At 43.8% G+C, this 23,268-nt stretch overlaps 1 protein-coding gene across 2 annotated transcripts in view; it reads left to right on the plus strand.

The window, feature by feature from the left end:
- ZSWIM8 (zinc finger SWIM-type containing 8) overlaps nt 1–23,268 on the plus strand; it is a 62,482-nt gene that overhangs the window by 33,460 nt on the left and 5,754 nt on the right. For both annotated transcript variants that reach the window (XM_068139829.1, XM_068139830.1), the window contains exons 6-22: nt 3,295–3,376; nt 4,649–4,769; nt 5,106–5,307; nt 5,687–5,862; nt 8,230–9,238; nt 10,032–10,163; nt 11,085–11,264; nt 12,750–12,933; nt 13,463–13,561; nt 14,457–14,581; nt 16,567–16,798; nt 17,574–17,726; nt 18,311–18,533; nt 18,730–19,019; nt 19,756–19,979; nt 20,271–20,753; nt 21,359–21,527. In XM_068139829.1, coding sequence (XP_067995930.1) covers nt 3,295–3,376; nt 4,649–4,769; nt 5,106–5,307; nt 5,687–5,862; nt 8,230–9,238; nt 10,032–10,163; nt 11,085–11,264; nt 12,750–12,933; nt 13,463–13,561; nt 14,457–14,581; nt 16,567–16,798; nt 17,574–17,726; nt 18,311–18,533; nt 18,730–19,019; nt 19,756–19,979; nt 20,271–20,753; nt 21,359–21,527 — 4,084 coding nt within the window. The remainder of the gene's footprint in view (nt 1–3,294; nt 3,377–4,648; nt 4,770–5,105; nt 5,308–5,686; nt 5,863–8,229; nt 9,239–10,031; nt 10,164–11,084; nt 11,265–12,749; nt 12,934–13,462; nt 13,562–14,456; nt 14,582–16,566; nt 16,799–17,573; nt 17,727–18,310; nt 18,534–18,729; nt 19,020–19,755; nt 19,980–20,270; nt 20,754–21,358; nt 21,528–23,268) is intronic.

The raw sequence follows: 23,268 nt of genomic DNA on the forward strand, positions 1-23,268 counted from the left end.
GAAATAGAGGAATAGTATAATATGAAAGCGATATAAAAATACTGGGGTTTTGTTGCTGAGAGTTCAGCACCCATAGTGTGTGCTGCATTACATAACAGACAAAGTTTCTCTTCTCTCCTTATGGACTTGAAGCTCTGTCATCTAGTCTGATGCTTAATAAAGGAAGGTTTTGAAAGACTGTCGGTGGTAGTAGTTGTTTCCGGAATGGCATGCAAGTTGTTTGCTTTCAGATATTCTGTCTGCTCCTTTTTTGGGGGTTTATTTCTTATTCAGTCCTTTGTACAAACTATGCACTCAGGAATGTCTGGATTATTTAATTTAACGTATTTTTGCCAGATAATCTGATGGAGGCTTCCTGATAGAAAAGTCTGGAGTCTGTTAGCACATACATCTTAACTTGTCTTCCCTTGAACAGGGGAATGCATGACATAGACTCTCCCAACAGTCTCAGCCTGGGACTTCAAGATTTCTGGGTGGAGATAAATACTCTGATACCTTAGGATACAATATTTTGACTACATAGTCTAGAGTTAGAGTAGGCTGTGCATATAATTGTATTTTATCTGTATTTCTACCTTGTGAATGACATTATGTTCAGCATATAATGCTGAATTACTTTCAAGTGTAAAGGCATGGTGGTCTGGGGGAATGCAGCTAGATAAGGAAATGTTTTTTGAAGTCTCTGCAGAAAGTGTTTTCCATGTCTGTGAGAGTGATGCTGGAATATATTACCCAGTTCTTCCCCCAAGAGTTACTTCCCTTTGTGAAGACAGTAATCCTGTACCAATTAAATATGAATATTTTGGCAAAAGTACCTGAAGGGTAGTTGCTCCAGGTCTCTGATGCTTCAACCTTAAGATGTGACATTGGCTAGACCTGTGACTTTTCTGCTTTGTCGTGACTTAAAATACCTAGTAGTGGGAAATGGTACAAGAATAGCTTAAGGCTGAGGTTCTTTCCTTCAGATAACTGATATGCAAAATATCCTTCTGAAGCATTGTTTTTTTCCCATCTTCTGAGGGGCATCCATTCTGTTTGCAAATGCAGGTAGTATACAGCATATGCCTTGCTTTACACAGTAGATGTGATCCTTAACCTTGGCTATTCCATGGAGAGAATGAGCCGCCTTTGCTCTGAACTGTCCAGTAGCTATGATTAGTTTACTGTTGAGTGCGAGCTAATATGTAGATGGTCCCTATGGTAACAGGATGGTAAATAAGCTAAAGTCTGCCCCAAACCTTATATCTAGATGGAATTTATAGTTTGCCTCTGTTCCCATTAACTTGGGTTTTAATGAAAGGATTGAGGAACAAAAACCAACATTCAGAGCACAGGAAAGGGTTGATCTTGAGTTCCGTATATCTCAAAACGTAGCTGTAGTATCACTCTCTGTGGGCTCCTACTCTAGAAATGAGAAAAGAACTAATTAATTACCTATGATGCTTTTGTTTACTTCCTGGGGTGTGAATGTAGTATGTAGCCTTACACATGAGCTTGCTTTGAGAAAGAGAAGGATGTAACAGCTGATTTGCTGTTATGCAATCTTTAGCACCCTCTGTCGTCCTTTCTGAAAACCTGACTGTGTGTACTTGATACTTCTGAAATGATCAGTGTTTCAGTCATGAAAATCCAGGCAGATCCCGGAAATCCATGATGAATTAGTTCGGGACCTGCTGAGCCACTTGGACACTCACAAGTCCATGGGACCAGATGAAATCCATCCTAGGGTGCCGAGAGAGCTGGCAGATGAGCTGGCCAAGCCACTCTCCACCATTTTCCTCCAGTCCTGGCTCACCGGTGAGGTCCCAGGTGACTGGAAACTGGCCAGTGTGGTCCCCATCCACAAGAAGGGTCGGATGGAGGAACTTGGAAAGTACAGGCCAGTCAGCCTGACATCAGTGCCAGGGAAAATGATGGAACAGATTATCCTGGCAGCAATAACTGCGCACCTGAAGGATGGCTAAGGGCTTTGGTCCAGCCAACATGGATTTAGGAGGGGCAGGTCCTGCCTCTCCAACCTGACCTCCTTCTATGATCAGGTGACCCATCTGGTGGATGTGGGGAGGCCTGTGGATGTGGTCTACCTGGGCTTCAGCAGGGCCTTTGACACAATCCCCCACAGCAAACTGCTGTCTAAGCTGTCAGCTCGTGGCTTGGACCGCAACACTCTGTGCTGGGTTAGGAACTGGCTGGAGAGCCGAGCCCAGAGAGTGGTGGTGAATGGTGCCACATCCAGCTGGCGGCCAGTCACCAGTGGTGTCCCCCAGGGATCAGTGCTGGGCCCTGTGCTCTTTAACATCTTCATTGATGATCTGGATGAGGGGATTGAGACAGTCATCAGCAAATTTGCAAATAACACCAGTTTAGGAGCAGATGTTGGTCAGTTAGAGGGTGGAAGGGCTCCGCAGAGGGACCTCGACCGTCTGGACAGATGGGTGGAGTCCAACGGGATGCCGTTTAACAAGTCCAAGTGCCAGGTGCTGCACTTTGGCCATGGCAACCCCATGCAGAGCTACAGGCTGGGGTCAGAGTGGCTGGAGAGCTGCTAAACAAAGAGGGACCTGGGGGTGCTGATTGACAGCCGCCTAAACATGAGCCAGCAGTATGCCCAGGTGGCCAAGAGTGCCAATGGCATCCTGGTCTGCATTAGGAATAGTGTGGCCAGCAGGAGCAGGGAAGTCATTGTGCCCCTGTACTCTGCATTGGTTAGGCTGCACCTTGAGTACTGTGTCCAGTTCTGGGCCCCTCAGTTTAAGAAGGACATTGAGACACTTGAATGTGTCCAGAGAAGGGCAACAAGGCTGGTGAGAGGCCTTGAGCACAAGCCCTATGAGGAGAGGCTGAGGGAGCTGGGATTGTTTAGCCTGGAGAAGAGGAGGCTCAGGGGTGACCTCGTTGCCCTCTACAAATACCTGTAAAGGTGGTTGTAGCCAGGAAGGGATTGATCTCTTCTCCCAGGCAACCGGCACCAGAACAAGGGGACACAGTCTCAAGCTGCACCAGGGGAAGTTTAGGCTCGAGTTGAGGAGAAAGTTCTTCACCTAGAGAGTCATTGGTCATTGGAATGGGCTGCCCAGGGAGGTGGTGGAGTCGCCATCCCTGGAGGTGTTCAAGAGGGGATTGGACGTGGCACTTGGTGCCATGGTCTAGTCATGAGGTCTGTGGTGACAGGTTGGACTCGATGATCCTCGAGGTCTCTTCCAACCTTAGTGATACTGTGATACTGTGATCTTTGGCTAGGTAGATCAGGGTAAGAAGCGCTGTGTGTATTGAAAGTTTGCTTCATGTTTTCAGATTCTTCCAACAGCTCAGCGCTTGCTGGATGAGCTGTTATCTTCTCAGTCTACTGCCATCAACACAGTGTGTGGAGCCCCAGGTAACCTAAATATATATTATGTCAGTAATCTCTGTCATAGGTAAGAAGTGCATATATTTCCATTGCTTCAAGTTTCTGAACTGGTCTGTTAGCATATTGGGACAGTGGAGGTGGGGATTACCGGCGGAGGTTCAAGAAAAGGGATAAGTACAGACACTTGCATGCATGTATTGCACAGCAAGAGGCTATTGCTGGTGTAATGATCACCTCAGAGTGTATGCAGAGCAAGGGATCCTCAGGCAATGCACCTTTTTAAGGGAAGATTTTTCTTTTTAAATTGGTATTAATTACAGACTCCTGGAAATGTTGATTGAAAGGTACCTTTCCAACCTCCTATTTGAAACAGGACTGTTTGCAACACTGTATTGGGTTGGCTGTGGCTTTTGCTATCTTAGCCAAATCATAGCTACCAGAGAGGTTATTCTTACTTTAGTGTTGTATTAGAGGTATTCCTAATTTAGATTGTGTTACCCCTTAAGATTTTTTTCCTAATATCAAGAATAAATTATCCTTTTTAGCATCTTTTATTACCAAGAAGAATTTGTCTGCATTGTTTGCAATTCCAAGTAGCTGTAGTCTGTTAATGATTACCCTTTTTAGGTAAAATTAGCCCATTTTCCTCAGTCTTGCCCCATAGGTCATGTGTTCTGTGCCTCCAACTGTCTTGATACCCCTCTGCTATATCCACTCTGGTTTCTCAGTTCCTGGCCTGGGGAGATCTAAAACTGTATTAAATATTCCAGCTTTAACTTTACCAGTCCAAGGTAGAAGGGGATCGAATGAATTCCTTAAATCTGCTAGCTGTGCTTTTCTTAATATAGCCCAGCTTGCAGGTTGGTTTATTTTAGTTTGTGGTTTCAGCAAAAGTTTGCTATTGGTTTGTGTTCAGCTTAGCATCCACCATAATCACCAAAACCTGTCAGCTATTCATCTGTTTGGTTTTCAGTCTGTACTGGTGTGTGGAGTTTTCTGTCCCAGGCATAGAAGTGTACATTTTTCCTCAGTGAACTTCATGTGGTTTCTGTAGGCACAGTCCACAAATTTCTCCTGGTCTCCCTTGGTTGTAGTGCTACCATTGCCAACCAAGTCTTGCAATTTGGTGTTGTCAGTGGTTAAGGTAACATTATGATAGCATTTTGAGATGGTTCTGAAACAGGTGAAATAAACTGTGCAACACTGCCTGTGTTCTCTTTATAATCTCTGTGGCTGGACACAGAGAAGAGAGTGTCATTCAGAACCTGCAGATTATATTTGTGTTACTCTTTTGTCAAGATCCCACTGCTGGACCCTCTGCATCAGATCAAAGCACCTGGTACTTAGATGAGTTTACTTTGAGTGACAACATAAAGAAAACCCTTCATAAATTCTGTGGACCCTCTCCTGTTGTTTTCAGGTAAACTGCTTCCCATTGAAGGGAAAATGTGATATTCATGTCATCTGTATAGCCTGTATCCTTATGTGATGCCATGGACCAAAGGATGCTTAGTTTCACGGTCACTCTTCTGGACTGTATTGTCCAATGTTATTTGAGTGCAGCACGCTGTATTTGCACAATACCTTGCTTTGTGTGATGTTCTCAGTTTTGTTACGCATCCTCTCGTTTAGGTCACGTGTGTCTGTCCTATTTGAGGTATAAATACACCTTTTTTATATGGAATATGCTCAGGAGATTTTGTGGCTCTGCTTGATTTAAAATTTTCTCATCCCTGCTGTTTTGTTTTATCTGCAGTGATGTGAATTCAATGTATCTCTCTTCCACGGAGCCACCAGCTGCTGCTGAGTGGGCATGTCTCCTGCGTCCCCTACGAGGAAGAGAGCCTGAAGGAATATGGAACCTGCTTTCCATTGTACGGGAGATGTTTAAGAGACGAGATAGCAATGCAGCTCCTTTGCTGGAGATTTTAACTGACCAGTGTCTCAACTATGAGCAGGTAGTCAAATCTCTCTGCTGCATGTGAAACCAGGCTGAGCCAGTGACCGTCCCTCTACAATCCCTGGCTGAATATGTATATATATATTCTATTTTTAATAGTCTATGTGCACATGCTTCTCCTAAAAGCTAAAAAATGGTAAAAACCCACCCCAAATTCTGAAATAATGTTACATTTTGCTTTTGTGCTGATTTAGTGATATCCCAGTATCACACCTCAATCCTTTTCAGATGAATATATAGAGTCTTATCTCTCGTTCAGTACATTTAATTTCATTTCTACCCAGAAAGCATGGTACCAGCTATGGATCCTGTGATTAGGAGCTTAAGTGAGAGCGATTTGGTCACAACACAGCTCCACTGAACATTTTCTTCCACAGATAACTGGCTGGTGGTACAGTGTACGAACATCTGCATCGCACAGCAGTGCTAGCGGGCACACGGGACGCAGCAATGGCCAGTCAGAAGTAGCTGCTCATGCTTGTGCAAGTATGTGTGATGAGATGGTGGTTCTTTGGAGGCTGGCCGTCCTTGACCCAACTATTAGCCCGCAGAGGTGAGCACCAGAATCAGATGCATTCCCATTTATTTCTGTGTTACTCAAGCACACTCAAGGATTTATTTCTGTAGATTTCTTGTATTTGTGTCATTACCTCATTACCTGTTCAACCATCAGTCCTCCTGGACTGTGTGCTATGTAAGGTTCAAGAGCACCATAATTACTTTAACTGCTATTGCTGCTCACTTTTAGCAATATCACTAACTGTGAATAATTTGCTTTTTGAGAGCTACTTTACATATGTGTGTAATTCTGCATTTCAGTGTCTCAGTGGAGAATGTTTCTTTGAATTTTAACACTGGCTAGCAATAAATTTTAATGCTTTCTAAATTTGACTATGCAGCAATGTAATGGATTTCTGTTTAGCTCAATCACACGCTATTGTCTGTTTCAAGATGAACTGTTTCTTGCTTTCTGTGCTCTTAGGGAGTTTATTTTGTGCAGTGTATAAGTAAACAGCGTCACTTGTGTATGGTTTTCAGTCAGTATTTTAAATTGTCTAAGGAAAAACTGAGGTTTCTGCAGGTTTCTAAACCATTTTGTGTCTTGGTACGTCACTACTATCCTTGTTTAGCATCAGCTGAATAGCAGTGTTGGTACTTACTGCAGGATTATGAGGAGATTGTGGTTGACGTTGCAATAATTCGGTTTGTACATCTAGTCTACAAAGTGTGTTGTGTAAAATATACTGAGTTATGTGCCATAGATGACCAGAAAAACTTTTTCAGAACAAATGAAAACAGGGTGGTATTTTCAACACAATTACAAATTAATGTGATTTGCTTTCTCTGAGTAGTGTAACATTAATAAAATGCCCTATATATGTAAGGTACATCAGGGACAACAAAATGAGTGCAGTTTGTGTCTTGGACATACAGTTTACAATATGAAGTAGCTAAACAGGGGAAGAAAACAAATTAAAAAATGTAGGAAACTGGGAATAAGGCTTAAAATAAACTCAAGCATCAATCAGTTCAAATAGAAAAACCATAAAAGGTTTTGGCTTTTAATACAGTATGAAGCTGTGCTATGTGTATTCACATTTGACTTATTTGGTGCAGTTCAAGTTTGCTCTGATCTCCTGCTTGAGCTCATGCATAATTGAAATGCTTCTGCTTGATTACTTACTCTCTTGGCATTTGAACAGTCACCAAGAAGAACCCTCTTCTACTTGTTCTTGCTGTTCTTCCTAGCGAATCATATTGAGACTTGCTACCTCCTTCCTAGTTACCTTTTATAAATAGTTTCACCTTTTTTCCTTTTGAAAATCTCTCCTTGATGAAGTGCTATCAGTCTGCTCCCTTGTTAATTTCTTAGGTGGCCAAATAGAAGCAGTCTGTGTTTTTTAGTCCCTTTTGTCCTAAACTGGGTTACACCATTTTAATTTGATTGTTTTGTTTGTTTGTTTTGTGGTTTTGGGGTCATTTGTTGTTGTTGTTTTTCTTTGGCTTTTGATAGGAAATCAGAGGATTGCAGCCTTGGTCTTGTACCTCAGTTCTCTGAAATCTGTGGCAGAAGCAAGATGACAATTGCTTGAGACACATGTTACAATTTCTAGAAATGTCTTTTTCTTCTTTAATTAAATCTCTCAAATATGTAATCTATTTAGACTGTCTTGCTCATATGCTTAGACCCTGTGAGAGATTTAGGGCTGGAAAATGCAGAAATGCTTTCTTCTTCCTGTGGTATTATGTGCCATGGGACTAACTGCTGTGTATTTTAAGTTTATATAACTCTAGCAGCTTGCTTCTTCCTCAGTTATTTGAACATCAGTTGTTTTTGTCTTGTTCTATGCTTGTGACTTGCAACAGTTTAATCTCCTGATGATAGTCTGCTAAAGCCTAAATTAAATTGTTGAGCTTTACACTGGCATATCAGGGTAAAGAGGTGAATGCCTGGGAGGTAGATTAGGTGGTCCTATCTGGCATTGTGCTTCCCTGGGTAGGCTGTTTTGATTGTTGTTGTGAACGTTTTGACTGGAGTTGTTCACAAATCTCTTTCACAGCAGTTGCAAGCTTTTGTGAAGGTTTCCAAGAGCAGCTCCCCGTGGCACTCACTGTGTCAGACTGAAACTGATGAGGCTCACATTACTTATACCTTATTTAGGGCAGGTAGCAAACAGCGCAGCCAGTATTTAATTTTACACCTCCTGGTTTATAGCATGCTTTCATGTTGGTACTGTTCACAATTTGTTTGATTATCGTGGGCCCGTCTTGGACTTGATGAAGAAAGGGAAGCCTGTTTGTACTTAATTCAGCAGGAGGTGTTTGTGATCCAGAGGAGGTGGTGTTCTGTGGCTGAGAGGTGGTTTGTTGCAGGTGTGTTTTGGGCCCACTTTCTCACCTGCACTCTTTCTTCTCTTAGGCGCAGGGATCTTTGCTCACAGCTCAGACAGTGGCAGCTGAAAGTCATAGATAATGTTAAGAGGGGTCAGCACAAGAAATCACTGGAGAAGCTTTTCCAGGGTTTCAAGCCAGCTGTGGAAGCCTGTTACTTCAACTGGGAGGAAGCTTATCCCATTCCTGGGATAACATATAGCAGCACAGACAAGAAGAACTCATTCTGTTGGGTAAAGGCCATCCAGCAGAGGAGCTGCCGATTACAGTGTACAGAAACTGCCTGTGAGGCTGGAAGAGCCCATGGACAGGAGCCTGGGGGACCATGTCTGCTGCCTGGGGACAGGCTGCGTCCCTCTCCCCAGGAGCCAGCAGTTCGTCCGAAGGAACTTACAGGAAAGCGGAAAGTTGTCTCTGAAATGCCGCAGAGGGTTCTGAGACGGCTTTCAGCAGAAGGTGACAAAGCTGTGTACAAGACTGCGGTGGGCAAAGCAAAGTTGCCAGTGAGTAAAAGCTTGACCAATAAACACAGTGGGAAACGCCGCATGAGCAGTGAGGACAGCTCTCTGGAGCCGGACTTGGCGGAGATGAGCCTGGATGACAGCAGCTTGGCTCTGGGGGCGGAAGCCAGCAACACGTTTAGTTTTACAGAAAGCCCACTGAGCAGGAGCTACCGGGACACCTTTGAGGAGGATGGTGGGGTGTACTTTTCTGAGGGACCTGAGCCCAGTATCAGGAATCCTTCCATGGCCAAGAAATCTCCCAAGGATCCTGTGGGGGAAATGGGTAGTGGTGATGATGACCTGCCTTCCGCAGATGAGAACAGTGGTGGCGTGAGCCTGAAGCCAGAAGAAGTGGGAGAGAATGGTGCAGCGGGTGGAGGGGATGATGGAGAAGAGGAAGATGATTACCAAGTATATTATCTGAATCCACAAGAAGTATCCAAGGAAGATGATGACAAAGCTGACGGGGGAAATGAAGAGGAGCAGGATATATTTGCTGGTATAAAACCTCTGGAGCAGGAGAACCGGATGGAGGTGAGCTGGATATAGTTCAAACCACTGTTTTGCAGTTTTACCTATTATGTACATCACAGTCTTACCACCCTCCTATCTGTCATGCTTAACCTAGTACGTTTGTAAAATTATGTGCTTAATTATCGTATTGCTCTAACCCATATCTTAACATAAGGTATCTACAGTCTTAATGCACTGGTATCGGACATCTGTTTCCCAGCTTGACTCCCTGTTTCCGGGTGAACTCCAAGTGCATGGCAGATTGAGCTTGTCCCACCTCACACTCCAAGATTTGTAAACGTAGGGAAAACACTGTATGCTTTTTATTTAATCTTACCCTTGGAGGTGGCAAAATTGAGCCAAAATTAAAACAGTAAAACTGAGATGTATCCAGCAGGAAAAAGTTAAATACAACTATGTTAGCAGAAATGTTCTAGAAAGTCAGACACAATCTAAACAGGCTGTGTCACATTCCTGTAGTAACCTCAAAATACATCCAGAACTTACACCTACATGAGGAAGCAGCTGAAATGGAGATGCATGGAAATAGTTACAGTCAGACAGTTTGGGCTGTAGGGTTTTTTTGAGCTATTCTCTGATCTCTTGTAGTGCTTGGAGAGGAGGGGGTGGAAAGACGGAAGAAAAGGCTTTAGGGGGGATGCTTAAAGGGCTGGTGTTGAAGGTCCAGGAAAGGAGAACTCAGAACACCTACCGCTGCAATTAATTGCAGAGTTTTTACAACAAGTGGTTTGAACAGGCTAACTACAACCTGGGAGAGTGTGGTTTGAATATGACCATCTGTTCTTTCTCACAGGTTCTGTTTGCCTGCGCAGAGGCCCTGCATGCACATGGATACAGCAATGAAGCATGCCGCTTAACCGTAGAGCTTGCCAGGGACCTATTGGCCAACCCTCCAGACCTCAAAGTGGAGCAGCCACCAACTAAGGTAGAGAAACCTTCCCTAGTTTTGGGAGTAGGGAGTAAGTTGAAATGAATATGTGGGATGGATACAACACATTCCTGGGCATTTCTCATTTGCTGTGATTTAGAACTCTTCACTGATGCTATCTCTGCATTGAACTTCCGGATTTCATTCATGTGCCTGATCACTATGTGTGTGTAGGTGAATAAAAGGGAGAAAGATAAGAGGTCATTCAGCAGGACTTGGAGTCTTCAGAAACGTGAATTTAGTTAAAAGCTTCTTCACTTTTCTTTATGCTTTAGAGAGAAGCTTGGTTTGGCTGTTAAAAGCTGCAGCTCCTTTATGAATGTATTTTAAATCAATTGAACAAACCACATTATCTAACATCAGTTTCAGAGGATGTTTTGTCTAAGAGATACTTGGTGCTGTGTGCTATGACATCATATAGCAGCCATAAAATGTCTGGATTTTTGTGCAGCTCTGTGCAAGTGACCCTGTTTCTTGTGATTCTCTCCAAAACCTTAGTCTCCTGTTTCATGATGTACACCAATGGAAACAATAGAAGTTTTGCTGTTTTAGGATAGAGAGTGGGAGAGGAAGGAAATAAGCATAAACTTCTGGAAAATCACTTGTAGTGACACTAAGCAGTGTTTGTTGTGTGGAAGGATTCCCTTGGAACCCATGCAACATCTGCTTGCACAGCATCAGTCCAGTAGTGAACATATGTTTTATCAATGAGCCACCTCTTCCACTGTGGTGTGCTGTGGGTGAGAAAGAGGAAGTAATGGTGTTATCAGTAACCACTGTGAGTTGTGATCCCTCAGCAAAGGGAATAAAATCCATAGACGTTTTATTTTGCTAATTATTGCAAAGAGTAGGAGGACAAGCATAGAATAATTTAGGATATTTAGGAAAGCGTCCTGTAACAAATTCCTCCCCAAACAGGGCAAAAAGAACAAGGTATCAACCAGCAAGCAGACATGGATGGCAACCAACACCTTGTCTAAAGCTGCTTTCTTGCTGACGGTGTTGAGTGAGCGACTGGAGTACCACAATTTGGCCTTCCGAATAGGAATGTTTGCTCTGGAGCTGCAGAGACCACCTGCTTCTACAAAGGCTCTGGAGGTATGAAACATCTCAAAAAAAAAAAAGCAGAATGAATCCATGAGCAACATTGTTCTGTTTGAATGCTTTTGGTCGTGTGGTTTCCATTTCAACTCTTGATATTTGGTTATGCTTTTAGATGCTTCCTTAAAATTGATTGCAGTGGGACTAAACGGATTGTATGCACATCCGTTTAGCACACACTGATCTGCCAGAGAAGTGATTAGAAATACTATTTCACATGGCATTACCTTCAGTGATAGGAAACTCAGACATCCTATTTCAACAGGCCTTTTGTTTCATGTGAAGTCACAGGCTTTGAAATATTTGAAAATATAAAATCATTTATAAATGTATTATTTTGATTGCAACCGCTTACTACTTAACTGTTTCCAACTTGCTTGGCCAATCAAGGGAAAATAATTCATAGTTGCATTGATGAAGTGGTTAGAAACTTATTCCTCAGGGTGAATTGATGCAAATGTTACATATTTGAAAATTGTAACTCTTGCTGACACCTCCTGTGTTGGCAAGTGAACAGAAGCATTGTACAGGTGTATTAATCTGGGCACTGCTTGATTACTACAAGGCTTCCTGTTTAGAAAAAAGGCATGTTCAGTTAAGACCTTGTCTATATGATTTGTCAGCTGCCTTGCTTTTCACTGCAGAGTTGTGCAGTCCCTGGAGGTGTGTATTGTTGCTAGGAATCTGCAAACTATATTTGTTTTGCTATCTGTACTTTTTATGATTTGGTTAGAAGATTGAGATTGGCAGTCACTTGCTACCTAAAAGAAAACAATCACTTGCACGTGCTAAGAAGGGAGAGAGTGCCGAAATTACACAAAATAGTGAAATGTAACAGTCTTCATCCTGGTGGCATGTTAGAATAAACCTTTAGAATGAACCAAACCAGGTTGGAAGAGACCTTCAAGATCATCGTGTCCAACCCATCAACCAATCCAACCCACCCAAACAGCTAACCCATGGCACCAAGCACCCCATCAAGTCTCCTTCTGAACACCTTCAATGACGGCGACTCCACCACCTCCCCGGGCAGCCCATTCCATAGCGCAATCACTCTTTCTGTATAGAACTTCTTCCTGTGTGTGCTGCCACTCCATACCCGTTCTTCTGCTAGTCAGTCTCTGTTGTCTCAGCTAGGTATGTTACTTAACACAGCATCCTTTTTGTCCTGCAGTTGTGAGTAATCACTTTTTTCACTGGCTTATCCAGTCTAACCTTTCTCCTGATGTCGTTATGAAAGCTGCTGCATTGTGTTTCTGTATGCAGCTCAAGAATGAATATTTGGGTTAAAAAAAAAAAAGTGCATAAATATGAGGCAAGAATTCTGTTAGATTCAAAAATGTAATGGCTGGGGTGCTAAGAGCGGATATAACTTAATGAACCAATAGAAACTATTGCTGTATTTTATTCAGAAAACTTATTCACTGCCTGTAGGGCCTGTGCTGATGACAACTGCTTCTGTTTCCTTGTGGATACAACCAGGTGAAGCTGGCACATCAGGAGTCTGAGATTGCAGCCCTCTTGAAGAAGATTCCCTTGGGCACTAATGAGATGAACACTATTCGAGGAAAAGCTGAAGAGCTACGAGAAGGGACACTATGTGATTACCGCCCTGTCTTGCCTCTGATGTTGGCTAGCTTTATATTTGATGTCTTGTGCACTCCAGGTACTGTCTGCACTATCCTGAATGTGCGAAGGGCATGTTCTGAGATGCCAGGTCTTGAGGGCTTTTCAATGAGAAACTGTGTTATGTATAAGAACAACCTATCCTTTGCAACTGTTGCTTGCACTTCCCTTCATGTAGCTTTAGAGATTTTTGGGCCTCAGGGGACCTGTCACTCCTTACACTTGAAAACAACTGGAAACTTAGCACATTTCAGTGTGCTATGTTTGTAAAGTAGTTATAAATGACTGACTTGTCTACTGTTATGCTGGTTATATTTAGAGGAAGCTAATATAGACCTTGTCTTTAAAAAAAGAACACAACAGCCTGAACTGACCTGGCAATATACCTGCCGCAGAGTCTTCTGAGTTTAGGGGCAGAAAGGGAAAAAAACCCAAGACAATTCAGTGGACTTGAAACTGATAAATAGGACAACAGGAAGCTCTGCAAATTCAGAAAGCTCTCAGAAATGGCTTTTGCCTTGAGGTCCTAATTTAGAGAGCTGTGTGTTAATTGTATTGTCTTCTCTCAGTGATTTCTCTTACAGGCTTCAGACCACCAAGCCGTAACTGGAATACTGAAATGACCGGAGATGAAGAGCTTGGTTTTGAGGCAGCTGTTGCTGCTCTTGGTAAGAATCTTTTACAGGAAAACTCTGTCATTCTTCATCTATGTACTACATCCTGCCTCATTTTGGTTAGTTAGAGCTAGCAGTTCATTCCAGTTTGGTGCAGAAAGGAAAGTGTTTACTCTGTTGGAGAGAACCAGATGCAGAAGGATTCTATGTGCCAGGGTTGAGATGCCTTTACAAAGCTGTGGAAGATGAAAGGGGCATACAGGACAGGAAGAGTGTTAAAGCAGTAACATGAATTTTAGCTTTCCTGTTGCTTTTTTATTGCAAAAGATGCACTTGCCTGGGCTTTAATATTGATAGTTGGTTTCAGAAAAGAAAGGCAATTTTTTCAGAATAGGTTGGACAATGATAGTGAAAGACTGGCAGAAGTATTCTTAAGCATTATGTAATTCACCATCATATAATAATACTGAATTCTTGCCTCATTTATCAGCTTCTGCAAAAAGTGCTGATCCTGTATATTATGTTGACAATACTGTGTGCCTGTTTAAAAGCAGCTTGTAAAAGAAATATAATAGATTAAATAAGGCCTGTCCTCTGTTTCCTCATATCTGAAATGTGGAACATGAGTACTTTATGGTGTGGCAGTGCTGGCTCATAGCATCTGTAGAAACTGGAAAAGTTTGTTTCAACATGGAGTTGTGAGCCTGCTTGGACTCTCTGGCTGTTCTGACAGCTGTGGCAAACTTGATATTCTGGGACAGACATCAGCTTCTGGTTTTATTTATGACTTATTTCTGAACTTAGCAGAAAAATGGGGTGGGGTATGTGTGTCTTTTTTTTTGCCTGTGAGAATAAAGAGAGTAAAATAATCTGAGGTTTAGTTAGTACTCAGGATGCAGTGTAGTCTCATAGGCTCAGTTGTCTCGTCATCCTCTTTTCTGGCCTGCAGGCATGAAAACAACTGTCAGTGAAGCAGAACATCCTCTGTTGTGTGAAGGCACCCGAAGGGAGAAGGGGGATCTGGCAGTGGCTCTGATGATTACTTACAAGGATGATCAGTCTAAGCTGAAGAAGGTGAGTTTCCCCATAGAATGGAAGAAGATGATGCAGAGTAAAAGAAGAGTTTTGATGGATTTGATAGTTCTGCCAGTGAGCCTAAGTTGCTGTGTCATGTACCGATGATTTACAAAGCCACACGGTGGTATTTATATCCTTCTGCTGATACAAAAATCTGAAGACACAGTGTGCACTGACCTAAAAGAGGCACTTTTTCTATAGGTTTCTTAAGGTCCAGTCAGGAGATAAATTTTCACTGCTTTCTGTGTACACTGTGTGTGAGACCTGGGGATTGATTCTCTTTTGCTGCAGGGGTATTGGCTTACAGAACAGTGTATCTAGAAAAGCCTTAGTTTCTTAACTCTCACCTCTTTGCTATGTTAGTTCAGTCCACTTGTGCCTTAATTTCCCATGCAAGAGAGACAGTAAAATTCTGCCCCTTCTCAAGGGAGGAATAAATACCAAAAAATGCTGAATGAATATTCATAGAATCAATAAGGTTGGAAGAGACCTCAAAGATCATCAAGTCCAACCTGTCACCCAAGACCTCATGACTACTAAATCATGGCATGAAGTGCCATGTCCAGTCCCTTCTTGAACACCTCCAGGGATGGTGACTCCACCACCTCCCTGGGCAGCCCATTCCAACAGCTAACGGCTCTCTCTATGACGAACTTCCTCCTCACCTCAAGCCTAAACTACCTCTGGTGCAGCTTAAGACTGGGTCCTCTTGTTCTGGTGCTGGTTGCCTGGGAGAAGAGAAGGGTTTTATGTATCTTTTATATTCAGAAACATTCTAACCAAATAAAAGTATTAGGGTCTTTCTGTCTCCCAAAGGAGAAGCATATTTGCTATAGTCTTCTCCTGGAAATAGGAGATATCAGTCATCTACAAATAAATGCTCTGTCACACTCATGGTGAGCACAGAATTCTTGTACTTAGAATCAAAGAATCATAGAATTGTTAGGGTTGGAAGGGACCTCAAGAATCATCTAATTCTAACCCCCCTGTCATGGGCAGGGACCCCTCACACTAGATCAGGTTGCCCAGAGCCACATCCAGCCTGGCCTTAAAAACCTCCAGGGATGAGCTTCCACCACCTTCCTGGGCAATCTGTTCCAGTGTCTCACCACCCTCATAGTTTAGGAACCTCTTCCTAACATCCAACCTGAATCTACCTATTTCTCGTTTTTTTTCCACTCCCCCTAGTCCTATCATGACCTGACAGCCTAAAAAGTCCCTCACCAGCTTTCTTGTAGGCCCTCTTAAGATACTGGAAGGCCACAATTAGGTCTTCTCAGAGTCTTCTCTTCTCCAGACTGGATAGCCCCAGCTCCCTCAGTCTGTCCTCATAGGAGAGGTGCTCCAGCCCTGTAATCATCCTTGTGGCCCTCCTCTGGACATGTTCCAGCTCCTCCAGATCCTTCCAGTAATAGGGGCTCCAGAACTGGACACAGTACTCCCAGTGGGGTCTCACCATAGCAGAGTAGAGGGGGAGAATCATTTCCCTCAACCTGCTGGCTATGCTTGCCTTGATGCAGCCCAGGATGTGATTAGCTTCCTGGACTGCAAGTGCTCAGTGGTGGCTCATGTTGAACTTCTCATCCACCAGCACCCCCAGGTCCTTACTAGCAGAAGTAAACACAGAGTCCTCCTTTCTGTCCTTGATGTACCAGGATTACTTCTGTATTGTGAGTCTTGGGTGCTTTTTGAGTAAATCCAGTGGCTGCTTGAAGTGAACATGGGGATATTACAGAGTACAAATGAATCTCTGCTTCCTCAGTAATACAGAGCACATGGCTCTCAACTTGGTGTTGCTGATCTTCAGTGCAGGAAGATGTTGCCTGCTTTCTAAAAAATAAATGTTTTGGGTTTTTTTAATCCAACAAATGGAATTTATTGTCCACCATGAAGCTGATTTCCCTGTATGTCTTAGTGTAATGCATCTCTTTTACCCCCCCTCCCCCTTTCACCTTTTTTTTCGTTTTTCCTTGTTGTTAAAGATTTTAGACAAACTCCTGGACAGAGAGAGTCAAACTCACAAACCACAGACTCTGAGTTCTTTCTACTCATCCAGCAAACCTGCAGTAGCAAATCAAAAATCTCCTTCTAAACATGCTGCCCAGTCCACTGCAGCTATCCAGCAGCTTCCAGGGACTTCTGTTACTCAGCAAGCTGCTGTAAGCACTGCAGTCCAGAGCAGTCCTGAGAACTTTGTGGAGAAGAGTACACAGGGTAAGAGGTGCTTTGCAAGGGCTACACCGAAACCCTTCTGTTAGCAGTACAAACCTGGAACTGTGCATTTTTTTGGGGGTCTGATTTGGGAGGTAGTCAGTGGTAGATTATACTATAATCTGTCTGCTTTACTGGAATGTAATTTCCCCATGGTCTGTTTGTCTGGCTCTATTTTTGTATATATTCTCACTGCATAGAAATTTAAGCTAATTTTCAGGTTTTCCTATCTTGAACCAGTTCTACGATCAGTTAACACAAAACTACTATGATTCCCAACCTGTAGGTTTGTGTCACAGAGGTGCATGACTTCAAAGTTACACACTGAGCCAGGTACAAGATATGTAACTAAGATTGCTGAAGGACACTAGAGTTAAATGTGGTTTTCTTCAAGCTATGTCTCCACTTTGGTGGCAAACATCACACAGAGCAACATTTGGTGGAAAGCAAGTGCTCTCTTAATTCTTCCCACAGATCAATACCAGTTGAGGGTGACTGCAGTAAAGTTGGGGTTGCCTGGAACATTTTTAATTCTAAAATTTTTCTGTACATGCAGCAATTTTTCCAAATTTTGGCTCATTAAGATAAAATGTTTGTGGCCTGGTATCAGATGATGTGCTTTGTACTGAAACGAAACAGAGATAATCCTGCTCAAAAATACCACGCGTTTTATAAACATCCCACTTCTTTTGCTGTTTATATCTGAAATAGCCACATCTGGATTTAGAGGTACAGAACAAACCAGAATGCTTACCTTGTCACTGTCCTGTTTATGCAGAGAGCTCTCAGAGGTCCCCTTGTGAGCCAGCTGCAGAGGCCACCGTCTTGAAACAAGAGGGAAAGGTCCCCAGTCGTCTGGCCCTTGGAAGCCGAGGTGGATACAATGGGAGATGCTGGGGTTCACCTGTCAGGCAGAAGAAGAAACACACAGGTAGAAACTGAGTAGTTCTTATAGCATCTAGGTAGCCTGCTGGGGTTTTGGCAGTTCTCTTGCTCTTTCATTCTACTTGGCAGTCTTTCCTGTGCCTCAGAAGCAATGGATTGTCTCTGAGGTGTTTGGGAAGCTACCATACCTTTCTCACACCAGGTATGTTCTGGGTGATGGATTAGATGTCTGGACCTGAATGACTGCTGGGCTCTGGAAGTAGAGCACTCTGTTCCTGGGTCCAGAAACTGAGTTTGTTTGTGTAAGGAACCACTGCTTCTCTGCACTTCAATAGAAGTGTGTAAGTTAGAGGTCGAGAATCTGAAAAGCCTTTGTGTATATTGTGCAGCATATACAAGAAGGATTTTCTTCATACTCATATGATCTGTAGGACTTGACTCTGTAACAAGAATCAAATATATATACACTCTGCCATAAAGCTTGGCAGATGGAGTCAGGGGCTGGGATAGTGTACAGAGGGAAATAAAGATGCATTGTTCTTGGACTCTTCTGCTTTTTTAATCTGAGAACTATAAAATAGCACTGAGACCAAACCAGGTGATGTTACTGTGTTGGTTCTGGTGTTGTAGGCATGGCTAGTATTGACAGCAGCGCTCCTGAAACTACCTCTGACAGTTCTCCAACACTCAGTCGGCGTCCACTACGTGGAGGATGGGCAGCAACATCTTGGGGCAGAGGACAGGACAGTGACAGCATCAGCAGTTCTTCAAGTGATTCACTGGGATCTTCATCTTCCAGTGGCAGTAGGAGAGCCAGTGGGGGAGCCCGTGCAAAGACTGTGGAAGTTGGCAGGTAATGAATAATACCAATGTGCAGAGGCAACCTCTAGATGTTGATGCTAGGAAGGCAGCATGTGCATCATGAAGTACTTCCTTGAGAGAATTTTCTTTGGTTCCTCTGGACCCTATAGACAGGAACTCTCCACTTCAGGTAGTGAACTTGGGGTACTTGTTGCTATTTGAAAGGTTCCTCTGTCTTTTTCTTTTAGATACAAAGGGAGACGGCTGGAGAGCCATGCTCCTCATGTCCCAAACCAGCCCTCAGAGGCAGCTGCTCACTTCTACTTTGAATTGGCCAAGACAGTCCTTATCAAAGCAGGTGGAAACAGCAGTACCTCTATCTTCACCCACCCTTCCTCCAGTGGTGGGCACCAGGGACCACACCGCAACCTTCATCTCTGCGCGTTTGAGATTGGACTGTATGCACTAGGGCTGCACAACTTTGTGTCTCCCAACTGGCTCTCTCGAACATACTCATCCCATGTCTCTTGGATCACAGGTTGCAGCAAATCTTTATTGGGAAGCTTACTTTTGGGCAGAAAGGAGGAGAGGGAGGCAAGCTTATTCCCAAAAATGATGATGCTGATGTGCTGTTGTATTCATGTAAGCTGTGGGCTCAGCTGGCAGTAGAAGCTAAGCACCTATGATATACACAGTAGTGCTTGCTTTGGTCTGGGAATTTCTTCTGATCTGTTTCTTGTTTGAAACATATTTCAGTCTTCTCACACTGGTCTTAGCTTCTGCATCAGGGGTCTGCTGAAGAGACAGACATTTGTAAAGTCTGAACGTGCTCTTTGGCTGTTTTCAGTGTTTCACTTTCTTCCTTCTGTTTGCACCCAGGCCTACTGCCTGTTTTTTATCCACATGGCTTCTAGAGCTTGAAAAACACACCTTGGAAATTCATATTTTCCTGACATGATGGAAATAGAGCAGTAGGCCAAGCTGTGGTTTGTGGGTAGTGAAATCAGATATAGCAAGTTTCTCTCACTGCCTCAAATGCATCTTTACCTTAACTGTGATTATGGTACCTTCACTCAATACTTGCTTATTGAGGGCTCTTGCCTGTCTTTGTGTTTTGTGAAGAAGAGGCTAGATTTGATTTGAAGCCTAAAGGGAGCAACTGGGCTATTTCATTGCTCCTGAAGAAAGTGAGGAGTGCAATTTCTGTTGAGGAAAAGCTGATTGGAACTGTGCTGGGCAGACAGTGGTGTGAGAATCTTCTCTCTTCCTTTTAGGGCAGGCAATGGAGATTGGTAGTGCAGCCTTGAACATCTTGGTGGAGTGTTGGGATGGACATCTGACTCCTCCAGAGGTGGCATCACTGGCAGACAGAGCTTCACGGGCCAGAGACTCCAACATGGTGCGGGCAGCTGCTGAGCTGGCACTCAGCTGCCTGCCCCATGCCCATGCGCTGAATCCAAATGAGATCCAGAGGGCTCTGGTGCAGTGTAAAGAGCAGGTGAGCTTGGCATGGGGACTGGCTAGTGCAAGCTGATTCCTAGCATCAAGCACATGCTGTTTCTTGTGCAATGGGCTCAGCTGTTCCACTAGACAGCCCTAATCCCATTTCTGTGGATTTCTCATGTTTCACAAATAATTCTGGTTATTCTGCTGCATAGTTGTGATCTGTCTGCTTCCCCACAGCACCTGCCATTTTAGAGTGCCTTACACATTTCTCCTGTTGTACTTTTGCCATTTCATGTGTCTAGTTTTGCATTCTTCACTTCTGCCTTTCTTTCATTGCTTCTAGGACAATCTGATGCTGGAAAAGGCCTGTATGGCAGTAGAAGAGACAGCCAAAGGAGGTGGTGTCTACCCAGAAGTCCTCTTTGAAGTAGCTCACCAGTGGTACTGGCTTTACGAACAGACTGTTGGTGGGACCCCAGCCCAGAGAGAAGGTGCCACTGGCTGCAGTGCCAGCGGTGCACGGGCTGCCTCTGAAGCAGCACATGGGTTGACAGACAACCGGGTGACCTCTGAGCCAACCACTGTAACAGTGGCAGCTGCGGTAACTGCGGCAGCAACAGTCATGCCAGTGATCTCTGTGGGGTCTACCATGTACCAGCAGCACACCATGGCAGGGCCAGCAATGGCACACACACACACACAAGGTCTCCACCCTTACACTACCCTTCAGACTCACATCCCCTGTAACCCCCAGTATATTGGACACACCATCCAGCACATGCCACGCCCAGCTGTCTTCCCGGTCCCTGGCTCAGCGTACCCGCAGGTGAGTTTCACTTGTGCCCTATTCATTTATGGTGACTTTGTGTGGCTGCTTCCAGAGGGAGTGCATCAGAATGGGGAGAGTGTGGGGCTCAGACCTGCCATGGCTTGAGATCTAGCTATTGCTCTGGCTTACTTGCCAATTTGTGATACTCGCTTTGGCTCCCCGTGTCAACTTTTGCATAATACAGAGCATTTAAAGTGTGGTGGGTGCATTTCAAGTCTCAAGAGAATACAGAAGATAATACATTGGTAGTTTTAAACTTTGTTGCTCTATGGTTTGTCAGAAGGCACTGGGCAGACAGCTTGTTTTCTTGAAAGCTTTCAGGCTAAATAGAGACTACAGGGGGAAAGCCAAAGGAAGGTCCATTTAACCTCTGCCTGTTTCTGAAAGTTCTTAGAGTGACTTCCTGCAAACTTAGATTTGAAAGGAGGAGAAGCAAGCAGATAACAATGATCATGGGATGCACGTAGTTTCTGTGCTGCTTTTTCTCCCTTTTCAGCTGGGACTTGCCATCCTTTGGGGTTTGTGTGGTGCCACTGTGTTTTGGACTACTTCTGAATGGTCAGAAGAAGTAGAAAATGACTGTTACTTGTCCTCCATTTTAGGGTGTTCATCCAGCATTCATAGGAGCACAGTACCCTTACTCGGTAGCCAAACCATCCTTGGCAGCTACAGCAGTGTCATTCCCCGGCGTGCCCGTCCCATCCATGACGCAGATCGCAGTGCATCCCTATCACAGTGAGACAGGACTGTCTCTGTCTTCCAACGTAGCGAGTAAGTGTTCCAGCTCCGTGCTGTGTGCAGCATGGGTTGATTGACTGTACCTCAGTCAAGTCCCACTCCTCGTTGATCACAGGTGGGACTAGGACTCTTGCACTAAAGGGTTATGGCCAAATCCCCTCTATCCTAAAAATGTGGGTACCCAGTGGTACTGGGATTCATGAAGAGGCCTGATTCAGCTGGAGAAGTTTTAATTTCTCCAGTATCTCCAGTATGAGAATACTCTGGCTTCTCAGACTAAAGTGCGTTTGGAGCCCTCCTGGCCCTTGTGACTTAAAGAGCTTTATTCACCCCATCTCCTTTGGGCAAGATGAGCATAGATGATCCTTGAGCAGGCTCTTGTGATTTCTTTTAATGAGATGAAGAGAGAGTGCAGGCAGACTTCTGCTACAGTAGCTCTAATAGATGTCATTCCTGCCTGAAGGGATTGGTGCCAGTCAGTACCCAAAAGGTGGAACTTCTGGAGAGATGTTGGATGTTTTGACAGGATATATCAGTGACAATCTGAATAATTGCATATATGTTGTATTGGGGCTAGAGTGATGGTAAAGACCCATCAAATAGTGTGCAGCACTGGAACAACAGATGAGCGAATTGTGGACATGCTGTCATTGCCATGCAGTTTTGCACCAGTAGGTCAATCATGACCCAGGCCTCCTCACTGGAAAGGCAGTTGTGTTTGCCTCTTTGAACATGTGCTTATCAGTGTTTCACAAGTCACCAAACACTGGTGACTGGGAAACACTGGGAGCTGGAACACTGGTGTGTGGGAATGTTTTGGAGTTGTGTTGGCCTCCTCCTTATCCAGATTGTCAGGAGAATCTTTTTGGTTATTTTTATCTTGCATTTTGATGCCAAAAAGCCACCACAAAAGCAATCAGAATAGTCCTGAATGCCTCAGGATCTGAAGAGCATTAATGCTTGACAGCCTTAGTCCTCGGCTGATGCTGTAAAGTGTGAGAAATCGTTTCTATATTTCTCCAAAGAGTTACAAATCTGCCAGAACTACTGAGTCACCTTAGAACACTTGAATAATGAAAGGCAAAGCCAACCCCACCCTTTCCAGTTGCTATTGTTTATGGCTTGCATAAACTTCTATTTTCACTTCTGAAAATACTATTTTACTATTCCTGGAGTACATGGTCACACCATGACACTTGAGCTTTGGCAGCAATTCAGCCCATTCTTACAGGTTATTCTCCTTGGCCAGACTTCAAAGGCAGCATGGATTTTTGCCTCACTTTTTGAGTTACTTGGTACTGTGTGTCTGCTTGGTTCAGAAGGTCAGACAGCTCTTTCCTGGGAGGCACATTGTTCTCAGTTATTCAACTATTCACTAGTAAACATTTGAGGGGAGAAGGAAGCAAAAGGCAGAGGTGGCAGGGGAAGAGGAGAAATCGGAACCTAGAGCATTGCCCAACCTGCTGTACTGAGCACCACAGAGAAGATGTGAAAATAAGGGTAACAACATGCACACACCTAATGGCATCTCTGCTCTGGAATTCCCAAGCTTTTTCCTCTCTGTACCTTTCTTGAGAGGGAAAGTTAAAACCTGAGTCTGTTGTCAGAGTGCAACTTAATGGCTCAGTATTAACTGCTGTCAATACAAGTATAGGTGGTACAATATAATAGATTTTGCTTGATTTTGCTCATCCTAGTTCAGTGTCTGAAGGTGACAGCTTTTCAAGTTGCTTTGCTATTGATATGTGCTCCCAGCATATGCAATGGCTGTTCT

The sequence above is a fragment of the Melanerpes formicivorus genome, unplaced genomic scaffold, assembly GCF_026170545.1.
Source record: "Melanerpes formicivorus ecotype bairdi unplaced genomic scaffold, bMelFor1.0.p_v2 SCAF_6, whole genome shotgun sequence".
Lineage (NCBI taxonomy): Eukaryota > Metazoa > Chordata > Aves > Piciformes > Picidae > Melanerpes > Melanerpes formicivorus.